At 40.2% G+C, this 11,946-nt stretch overlaps 1 protein-coding gene across 1 annotated transcript; it reads left to right on the forward strand.

Annotated features, from left to right (window-relative positions):
* Window positions 1-501: 501 nt before the first annotated feature.
* Window positions 502-2,469, forward strand: LOC110716785 (the record flags this gene model as incomplete). Its single annotated transcript, XM_021895414.1, has 1 exon — window positions 502-2,469. A coding segment is annotated over exon 1 (1,968 nt), but the record flags the coding sequence as incomplete, so codon positions are not given.
* Between the last annotated feature and the right edge of the window lie 9,477 nt (window positions 2,470-11,946).

Genomic DNA, 11,946 nt, shown 5'->3' on the forward strand with positions numbered 1-11,946 from the left:
TTTACACATCATTTGGCGCGTCAGGTAGGGGGTGTTTTTCTAAACATTTCCTAAGGGGTCGAATACCTACATACCATGGGAGAAAACCCGGACTTAAGGACAGCGTTGGAAGCTCTTAATCGATCCATTGCTAGTCAAGAAAGGTTGGCCGAAACCAATGCCAATCTACAAGGGAACCTTGCTGCCTTGATGGCAAGGCTCATGAACGAGCAAGATAGGAGAGATCAAAATGAGGACCCTCCACCTAGGAGGGAGGATAGAAGCCTCAAAGTGGACGTTCCTTCTTTTGATGGGACACTTGATCCAGAGAAGTACTTGGAATGGGAGAAATCCTTGGAGAGGTACTTTGAATATAAGGACATTCATGAGGATGTACAACGTTTTAAGATTGCCAAAGTCAAGCTTAAAGGCTATGGTGATAGTTGGCTACAAGGAGAGCAAAGGGGACGTGCCCTTAGGGGGAAAGCTCCTATCTCTACTTGGGGTAAACTCAAGAAACGGATGAAAGACCGTTTCATCCCACACAATTACAAGCAAAGTCAATATGTGAAGTGGAGTACCTTGCAACAAAATGGGGACTCTGTGGAGGATTACATAAAAGAGTTTGATAGACTTGCTATTGTGTGTGAAGTAACCGAAAATGAAGAGCTCAAGATGGGGCGTTTCGTATCTGGTTTGGACCAAGAATTACAAGACAAACTTGAAGGTTATACTAACCTCACGTTTGTTGAAGCTTGCAAATTGGTGATTAAGTTCGATGCTAAGAGGAAAAAGAAGAAGCCTACTACCATCCCTCAATTGGCACGAAAACCTTCTTTCCCTACAAAGGAAGGTTCTTCCTTCAACAAACCAAGTAATCCACCAAAGAAGGACACCAAGGACGTGAAGCTAGGTGACATTGTGTGTTACAAATGTGGAGGACGAGGTCATTACAAGAAGGATTGTCCTAATACTAGGGCGTTAACCATACAAGAGGTTAAGCTCATGGCCACTCAAAACATCAACTGGGATGAGTTTGAGGAGGAGGAAGAAGAAGTTGAAGATGATTGTGATGATTGCATGGCCGAGCCAGAGGGGAAGACTAGCCTCGTGATTAGGAGGGCCTTGCAAGCACGTGTGGAAGAGGATGCTGCCCCCCAACGCCAACACATTTTCATCACCCGTTGTAGAATTGGTGACGAGGTATGTGATTTGATTATTGATGGAGGGAGTGAGGCTAATACCGTGTCTAAGACCTTAGTATCTAAACTTGGTCTAACTACTACTAATCATCCACAACCTTACAAGTTGAGTTGGTTAGATTCAAATGCTAGCACCGGGGTTAGGAAGCAATGCATGGTTTCTTTTTGTGTTGGTTCATATTGTGATTCTATATTATGTGATGTTGTGTCTATGGATGCTTGTCATATTCTACTTGGTAGGCCTTGGCAAACTGATAAAAAATCTATACATGATGGGTATCACAATACGTATACCATAGTCCACGAAGGGAGGAAGAAAAAACTACACCCTTTACCACCCCCACGGTTTTCACCATCACAAACCCCACAAAAAGAAGTATCCTTGTTGTCTCTTAAAGAGTTTGAGAGGGAGTTGGAAGGTGAGGGAGAGTTGTTCATGCTATACTCCAAGGAAACCCACGAAAAATTTGTTGCTCATAATCCTAGGTTAGCCCAATTGATTAAGGATTTTGAGGACGTTTTTCCGGATGAATTACCTAAAGGACTACCACCCATACGAGGAATTGAGCATCAAATTGATCTCATTCCCGGAGCACCCTTGCCAAATAAACCAGCCTATAGATGTAACCCTTTAGAAACTAAGGAGTTACAACGACAAATTGAAGAGCTAATGGGTATGGGTTATGTACGTGAGTCCATGAGTCCATGTGCCGTTCCTGCTTTGTTGGTCCCTAAGAAAGATGGTACTTGGAGAATGTGTATTGATAGTAGAGCCGTTAATAACATTACCATCAAGTACAGGTTTCCAATTCCAAGGCTTGATGACATGCTTGATGAGCTGAGTGGTTCCAAGGTCTTCTCAAAAGTAGACTTGAGAAGTGGGTATCATCAAATTCGCATGAGAGAAGGGGATGAATGGAAGACTGCGTTCAAGACAAAGCATGGGTTGTATGAGTGGCTCGTCATGCCATTTGGCCTTACAAATGCCCCTAGCACGTTCATGAGATTAATGAATGAAGTGCTAAGGCCATTTCTTGGCAAGTTCGTGGTAGTATACTTGGATGACATTCTCATTTATTCACGTGATGAAGAAGCTCATTTTGATCATCTTTTTCAAGTATTTTCTGTTTTAAGACAAGAAAAATTGTATGGGAAACTAGAAAAATGTGATTTTTTATTGTATGAAGTCATGTTTCTTGGCTATATAGTTTCAGGTGATGGCGTGAAGGTAGACCCTAGCAAAATTGAAGCAATTCAATCATGGCCTAGTCCAAAGACACTCACGGAAGTTCGTTCATTTCATGGACTTGCTTCTTTCTATAGAAGATTTATCAAGAATTTTAGCACACTCATGGCTCCTATAACTGAGTGTACTAAGAAGGGGACGTTTGAATGGACTACCCAAGCTCAAAAGGCCTTTGAAGAAGTCAAGGAGAAAATGTGCAACACTCCTATTCTCGCACTTCCTGATTTTTCCAAGCCATTTGAAGTTGAGTGTGACGCAAGTGGAAAAGGTATTGGTGCCGTGTTGATTCAAGGTGGGCGTCCTATTGCCTACTTTAGTGAGAAGATGAGTCAAGGCAAGTTGAATTACTCCACCTATGACAAAGAGTTCTATGCTATGGTAAGAGCTCTAGAACATTGGTCACATTATTTGAGGCCACAACCTTTCATTTTGCATTCCGATCATGAATCATTGAGGTTCATACATGGTCAAAAGAAGCTGAACGCAAGACACGCAAAGTGGGTCGAATTTTTGCAAACATTTAACTTTTCCTCTAAATACAAGAGTGGGAAAGCTAATGTGGTTGCGGATGCCTTGTCTAGAAGACATAATTTGCTTGGGATGGTTGAAGCAAAGGTACTTGGGTTCGATTTGATCAAGGAGTATTATCAAGAAGATGATGAACTCAAGGGGATAATTGAAAAATGTGTCCATGGAGTCTATGATCTGTTTTCCTTACATAATGGTTTTCTTTTTAAAGGAAATAGATTATGTATTCCAAAATGTCCCATTAGAAGTTTGTTGATACATGAAGCTCATGGGGGAGGACTAGCTGGTCACGTTGGTATTCACAAGACAATGGAGCTTCTCCAAGCTCACTTTTATTGGCCGAAAATGTTAGCCACGGTTCATCGTGTGGTGAGTCGTTGTTCTACTTGTCAAAGAGCAAAAATGGTGTTTCACAAAGGTCTCTACAAGCCCTTGCCAATTCCCGAAAGACCTTGGGAAGATGTTAGTATGGATTTTATTGTAGCTTTGCCTAGAACTCAAAGAGGCAAGGATTCAATAATGGTGGTGGTTGATCGGTTCTCAAAAATGGCTCACTTCATTCCTTGCCATAAAACTGAAGATGCAATGAAAGTGGCTAAGTTATATTTTGAAGAGGTGGTTCGTTTTCATGGGGTGCCACGCACCATTGTGTCGGATCGTGATACTAAGTTCCTAAGTCATTTTTGGAAGTCTATGTGGCGTTTGATGGGAACTAAGTTGCTGTTTTCTACCTCACATCATCCACAAACTGATGGTCAAACGGAGGTGGTGAATAGAATACTTGGTTCGTTGCTTAGGGCTTTGGTGAGCAAAAGTACCAAAGATTGGGATAATAAGCTTGCTCATGCCGAGTTTGCTTATAATAGGACACCTAGTGCTACTACAAAGTATTCTCCTTTTGAAGTAGTCTATGGCGTCAATCCTTATGTTCCCATTGATCTTATTGCTTTGCCAAAAGACAAGTTCGTTCATGGTGGGGCAAAGGAGCAAGCCGAGTTCATGCTTAAAGTCCATAAAGAAGTTCGAAGAAACATTGAAAAGGCAAATGAAATCTACAAGAAACAAGCCAACAAACGAGTGCGAAATGTGAAGTCTTTTGAAGTTGGGGACTTGGTGTGGATTTACATGAGGAAAGAACGTTTTCCTAGCAAAAGGAAGAACAAGCTTATGCCAAGAGCCGAGGGTCCGTTTGAGGTCATGGAAAAGATCAATGACAACGCATACAAAGTTGATTTGGGAGGCCAATATGGTGTCTCAAGTACATTCAACATTGGTGATCTTGCTCCTTACTTTGATGATGACGAATTGAGGGCAATTCCTTTTGAAGAAGGGGAGGATGACCAAGATGGTCAAGGGTCAATCATCCATGGTCAAGATAAGGAAGTCCAAAACGGTGCTAGTGAGCAAGGTACTGATGGAATCTTTTTGTCCAAATCATTCTTCAATCCAATGCACGGTTTTAGTCCAAAGAGTTTAACAAATGGTTACACTTCTCTTAGTGTAACTAATCTTGTTGAAGGCATCTAGTTAAACTGATGGAATCTTTTTGTCCAAATCATTCTTCAATCCAATGCACGGTTTTAGTCCAAAGAGTTTAACAAATGGTTACACTTCTCTTAGTGTAACTAATCTTGTTGAAGGCATCTAGTTAATGTGTCGTTTTTCCAAGCTTGAAGCCACGCATGATTGATGCATTTGAGAGTTACATTGGACTGATTATGAAGGCGTGATTCAAGGCTTGTGTTGGGCGTGAATTAAGGCATTGGTTGGCTGATTATTCTACCTCTTTACTTGGGGGTTATTTGTACTTAATTAGAGAGTTGTTGCTGGAATAAAGGAGCTTGAATCAAGGGTTTAAATGGGAGGTTACAAGCGTGACTCAAGGGGGCTGTTTGCACGTTTCTTGGACGTTGAAGATGCTCTTTGAAGACTTCATGTTTGCTGAACGTTTCCTCTTTAATTTAAGCATAGTTTTAAGCTTAATTGAGTAGTTTTATTTTGTTGTTATGAGGGATTAATTGGACGGTTATATGAGCCTCTTAATCACCTTATAGTTAGTATCTTATTTTGTCTTTTAAATTAGGCAAGTGATGGATGATCATTAAAAGTTGTAAAGAGGAATCCCATGTTCCTTTATGTAACTTATACACTACTATAAATAGTGTGCTATGCATGAATGAAAAGTATCCAGAAATTTGCTTAAACACTTGTGTTTTGATTGATTAAACGTGACTTAGTAACTAGTCATTTTTAAGGTCCAAGTTTGTTAGCTCAAATTTGAAGAGTGCTAGTTTTGGTAGAGTGTTCCCAAACCTAGGAGCTTGCGTAGTGAACGAGTGGGTTGAGTGTTCCCTATTCCTAACTACACCAAGCAAAGGGTGAGTGTTCCCCTTTGTTATATCCGAAGCTAGGGTGAGTGTTCCCCTATTTTCACCTTCATTGTTCACGATTTCACTAAGACCCCTTAACACATACTTTTGTAACAAGGTTCTCATCTTGTTTACACATCAATACCCCCTCCCGAATATGGGTTGATGGATTTAAAAATACTTATAGTTAGAATACTCAAATATCATGGAACAAGATAAAAGGGCCAAAACTCAAGGACACACTCAAAGTTTTGGGGTTTTAGGCCAGAGATAAGACTCACTCAATCTCTCCTAAGCTTATCACTCAAGACTCACTCAAAGCAATAAGGGAACACTTGAACTTGAGACAAACTCTAAGTTAAAATGCTATAAACACAAGGTTTTTTTATCAAATCTTAAAACTCTCCTTAATTTCTGTTTTGCTCTCCCTTTTATAGAGGAAAGGAGCAGCAAAAGCACACCAAAAGCCAAGGAAACCGTCCAAGAATGAAAGGCCAACAGCCAATGGTTTCCTCCTTGATTTAAGCCTTGATTTAAGCTAAGTAATGAAAGCATAATAAAGCCTATTGATAACCCCCCATTACAACCGGCCAAGAGCTAGATTCTTGGCATTATTTCAGCAACATTAACTAGCACATAAGTTAATAATAGATAGTAAATGGCCTAGGATCCACACGCCCAAAATAGTCATGAAATGCGTCCAAAATGTGATGCTAGCCAACCGTGTACCAATCTTCAATCTTCCCATGAAATGCAGCATATAATTTCACCCTTCTTTCTGAATGGGAAAAACCCAAGAGTCTCTAAGACTAAAGCAACAGGTTCATTAGATGTCCACTTTGGATCATAAACACATTCAAACAAAGCTATTTGAATCAAATGAGAGTCAAATACATTCAAACAAAGCTAATTAAATCAAATAAAAGTCAAACACATTAAAACAAAGCTAATTGAATCAAATGTAAGTCAAATACATTCAACAAAGCTAATAGAATCAAATGAAAGTCAAACACATTCAAACAAAGCAAATTGAATCAAATGAAAGTCAAACACATTCAAACAAAGCTATTTTAATCAAATGAAAGTCGAATACATTCTACAAAGCTAATTGAATCAAATAAAAGTCAAACACATTCAAACAAAGCTATTTGAATCAAATGAGAGTCAAACACGTTGAAACAAAGCTAATTAAATCAAATAAAAGTCAAATACATTCTACAAAGCTAATTGAATCAAATAAAAGTCAAACACATTCAAACAAAGCCTTTTAAATCAAATAAAAGTCAAACACATTCAAAAAAAGCTTTTTAATTTAAATGAAAGTCAAACACATTCAAACAAAGCTATATAAATCAAATGAAAGTGAAATGCAATCTACAAAGCAATTTGAATCAAATGAAATTCAATCACATTCAAACAAAGCTATTTGAATCAAATGAAAGTCAAATACATTCTACAAAGCTAATTGAATCAAATGAAACTCAAACACATTCAAACAAAGCTGTTTGAATCAAATAAGAGTCAAACATGTTCAAACAAAGCTAATTAAATCAAATAAAAGTCAAATACATTCTACAAAGCTAATTGAATCAAATGAAAGTAAAAAACATTCAAACAAAGATATTTGAATCAAATGAAAGTCAAATACATTCTACTAAGCTAATTGGATCAAATGAAAGTCAAACACATTCAAACAAAGCTATTTGAATCAAATGAAAGTCAAATACGTTCTACAAAGCTAATTGAATCAAATAAAAGTGAAACACATTCAAACAAAGCTATTTGACTTAAATGAGAGTCAAAAACTTTCAAACAAAGCTAATTAAATCAAATAAAAGTCAAATACATTCTACAAAGCTAATTAAATCAAATGAAAGTCAAACACATTCAAACAAAGCTAATTGAATCAAATGAAAGTCAAATACATTCAACAAAGCTAATAGAATCAAATGAAAGTCAAACACATTCAAACAAAGCAAATTGAATCAAATGAAAGTCAAACACATTCAAACAAAGCTATTTTAATCAAATGAATGTCAAATACGTTCAACAAAGCTAATTGTATCAAATGAAAGTCAAACACATTAAAATAATGCTATTTGAATCAAATGAAAGTCAAACGCATTGAAACAAAGTTATTTAAATCAAATGAAAGTGAAATGCATTCTACAAAGCTAATTGAATCAATTGAAAGTTAAACGCATTCAAACAAAGCTATTTGAATCAAATGAGAGTCAAATACATTCTACAAAGCTAATTGAATCAAATGAAAGTCAAACTCATTCAAACAAAGCTAATTAAATCAAATGAAAGTCAAACACATTCAAATAAAGCTATTTGAATCAAATGAAAGTCAAACACATTCAAACAAAGCTATTTTAATTAAATGAATGTCAAATACATTCTACAAAGCTAATTGAATAAAATGAAAGTCAAACACATTCAAATAAAGCTATTTGAATCAAATGAAAGTCAAATACATTCTACAAAGCTAATTGAATCAAATGAAAGTCAAACACATTCAAACAAAGCCTTTTAAATCAAATGAAAGTCAAACACATTAAAAAAAAAGCTATTTGAATCAAATGAAAGTCAAACACATTCAAACAAAGCCTTTTAAATCAAATGAAAGTCAAACACATTCAAAAAAAGCTTATTAATTTAAATGATAGTCAAACACATTTAAACAAAGCTATATAAATCAAATGAAAGGGAAATGCATTCTACAAAGCAAATTGAATTAAATGAAATTTAAACACATTCAAACAAAGCTATTTGAATCAAATGACCGTTAAATACATTCTACAAAGCTAATTGAATCAAATGAAAGTCAAACACATTCAAACAAAGCTATTGGAATCAAATAAAAGTCAAATACAGCTCATACAGCTTCAGACGGGACCCTAAGGGCCCGACGTACTCGTCATACCGAAAGGAGGGAACGGGAGCATCTTCAAACAGGAAGCGAGCCAGCAGGCGCACCGCTTGTTCGGCAACAGCCGACTGATGGGTCTGCTCCTATCACAAGGAACGAACTCATGACCTTTATGAGGGACTTCAAGGAAGAGATTCAAGAGTTGATCAACAAGAAGCCGCCTGCTCCAGTCAAGGAGCAGTCGGCCAAGAAACCCTCCACTTCACTGAAGAGGAAGCCAGTTCAAGGGCGAGAGGCGATTCCTCATCCTAAATCTAGGAAGCGGGAGCCACCTGCCCTTGATTTTACAAAATTTCGTTATCCTACAGGAAATAGGAAACCTGTTCGTCATATTTAGGCGGACGGGTCGAAGCAAACATTCACAGATGCTCGGCTACTGCTAGAGCAGAAGAAGAGTGACCGATTGTCAGAGTCGGCCTCTACTTCAAACTTTCAAGACAGTTTGCGAAATGCCTCGATGAGGCATACTCAGTCGTACCATGAGAGTTAGTCAGGCGGCACCTCCCGTCAGTCCGGCTTTCATAGTGACCAGGCGGTACCAAACTTACCATTTGTGCCGCAACAACAGTATTTTTTGCAGCCACCTCCCTTTGGTGGACCTGCAGCAAAAAACGTCCAACCTATGGACTGGCAGCTACGGTTGCTTAGACTTGGTGAACAGCCGTCGGCCTTCTTTAAGGAAATTACTGAAGCCGCTCAGCCGGCCAAAGTGAAAAATGTATTAGTAGGCGCCTATGACGACACTACTAACCTAGAAGACCATCTGATGGCATTCACCAACCTGATGTACCTTCAAGGGTTGGATGATCCCACTTGGTGCAAGTGTTTCCCAGCGACTCTCAAAGGAATCGCACAGCAATGGTTTGGCAACCTGCCGACTGGTTGTGTAAATAGCTTCAGGACGCTTGCTTACTTATTTACCTCCAACTTCGCCATGAACATCCCTGCGAAGAAAACGACCCTTGATTTGGGAACAATTCAGCAGGGCAAGAAGGAGGGGCTTCGTTCTTACATCAGGCGGTTTAACCTGATGAGAATACAGATTCAAGGGTTACCGGATGAGGTAGCTTATACTGACTTTTTCAGAGGTCTCAAAGACGGGTCTACCTTCAAATTTGATTTGGTTCGAAAAAGGGTGGCGACTCTTCAAGAGGCCTTGATTGAAGCAGAAGCCTATATACAGATGACTGATCTTTGTACGATAAAACAGTCGGACGGGAAAAGGTTCGACAAAAGAGAAGGACGACAGAAACAGTCGTCAAACAAAGATGAGAAAAGAAAAGAGGTCTGGGCGGCTGATTCCTCTAAACAGCCAGCCCAGAAAAAGAAAAAAGAATTCAAACCATACTCCCCAAAGTATGCGTTTAACAAGGATAACCAGTTTATCCTAAAAGAAATCAAGGGACGGATCTCAATTGAGAAGCCGGTCCCCATGAAGGGTTCTGCAAACAACCGGAACCAAGATAAATTCTGTGCTTATCATGATGATGTTGGTCATCACACCAATGACTGCATCAGTCTCATGCGGTACCTAGACCGCCTGGCTGATGAAGGTGATCTTGACACTTATGTCAAGAAATCCGCGGGGAACACTTCCTCAAAAAAGCAGTCGGCCAAAAAGAATCAACAGGCCGACAGCTCCGATACAGATGATGCAGTCGTCTACACTATTGCAGGCGGCTTCTCAGGAGGCGGCCCCACTATTAGGGGCAACAAAGACAATATCAGGCGGTTAGATGTAAATTCCGTTCACCAAGAGCGGCCGTCTAAATATTCATTTCCTGAGATTGTCATCACTGAAGAAGATCTAGGAGGGGTAAGGGGGCCGCATGACGACCCTCTCGTTATTGAATGTAAAGTGGCCAACTAGAGAGTTGGCCGAATCCTCATAGATACCGGAAGCTCCTCAGATCTCATTAGTAGCAAATGTCTGTCGAAACTAAAATATCAGACTGATTGCATACATCCGGCCTCCCACCCTTTAGTAGGGTTTGGAGGAGGAGTCGTCCACCCACTGGGACGAGTAGATTTACCCATCCGCCTGGGTGAAAAAGGGGAAGGACGACACATGGTAGTCCGGTTCCTGGTAGTAGAGGAACTCTCGGCCTACAACATGATTCTGGGTCGACCTACCCTTAATAATTCCAAGGCTGTTATAATCCCATCTCTTATGTTGCTCAAGTTTGAGAGGGATAATGGAACAGTCGGCTCCCTAAGGGGAGATCAAAGGATGGCCCGAGAGTGCTATCTCTCGGATGTCAAGCCCACTGTTATGGCTACTGGGTCAAGCGGTGAAAAAACAGACCTTGACAAGGAGAGTGCGCCTGTTCAAGAAGCAGGCGGCAAAAAGAGAAAGGCATCCCAGACAGGGGCCGCAAGAAAAGAAAGAAAATAGCAATCATTGGCAGAGGAGCGGCCGGATGAGTTCCGCCCTCAGCCAGCTGGTGAGCATGCGGACCTGATCTTAGACGACTCACGTCCTGACCGAACAGTCAAAGTTGGGACGACTGCTCTGAGAAACCTTGGTGACAACTTTCACCAACTATTGAAAGAATACAAGGACATCTTTGCATTCGAAGTCCATGAGATGCCAGGCATTAGTCCTGATCTGGCGGTACATAAACTGGCCGTGGATCCAAAAAAGAAGCCGGTACGACAAAAGAAGCGGAACCATGGCGAAGAAAGAAGTCAGGCGGCAGCCGCCGAAGTTAAAAAATTACTTGATGCAGGGTTCATTCGGCAATGTTACTTCCCAGACTGGGTTGCAAATGTGGTGCTTGTTAAAAAGCCGAATGGCACCTGGCGAATGTGTGTAAACTACACAGACTTAAACAAGGCGTGCCCCAAAGACAGTTACCCTCTGCCTAAAATTGATAACCTGGTCGACTCAACAGCCGGCCATGCCTTGATGAGTTTTATGGACGCCTATTCTGGTTTCCATCAAATTCCTTTATGGAAGAAAGATCAGGAGAAGACGCCCTTCGTCACTGATCAGGGGTAATACTGTTACACGGTCATGCCGTTTGGTCTTAAGAATGCCCCGGCTACCTTCCAACGAATGATAAACACTGTGTTCTTTGATCAGATTGGGAGAAACGTCGAGGCATACATTGATGATATGATTGTCAAGACTAAACTTCAGAAAGATCATCTGCCGGACCTCCGAGAAACTTTCGCCACACTCAGGCGGCACCATGTCATGCTCAATCCCAAGAAATGTGTATTTGGAGTTGAGTCTGGGAAATTTCTCGGATTCCTTATCAATCAGAGAGGAATAGAGGCGAACCCTGAGAAGGTGCAGGCGGTCATTGACATGCAGTCGCCTCGTACCATCCGAGAGGTTCAGAAGTTAACAGGTTGTCTGGCGGCCTTGGGAAGATTTCTAAGCCGATCAGGCGACAAATGCCTATACTTTTTCCAGGCAATTAAGAAGAAGGCAAGGTTTGAATGGGGGCCGGATGCTGAGGCCGCCTTCCAGAAATTAAAAGTTCACTTGTTGTAGCCAAGCCTAACAACTTGGTTATGGACATTTCGATGGTTCAAGATGTAGCATCATGTTTTGGTGCTATGCATTCTATCCTTGGGCAGCAAGATATTCAACCCCTTGAATTTCTTGTTGTTCTTATTAACTAGTTTATTCTAGTTCTTTTTATGCTTTGAATAAATTGTAAACTTTAGTCATTTTAA

This window comes from Chenopodium quinoa, unplaced genomic scaffold (genome assembly GCF_001683475.1).
Source record: "Chenopodium quinoa cultivar QQ74 unplaced genomic scaffold, ASM168347v1, whole genome shotgun sequence".
In the NCBI taxonomy this organism is placed as follows: Eukaryota; Viridiplantae; Streptophyta; class Magnoliopsida; order Caryophyllales; family Amaranthaceae; genus Chenopodium; species Chenopodium quinoa.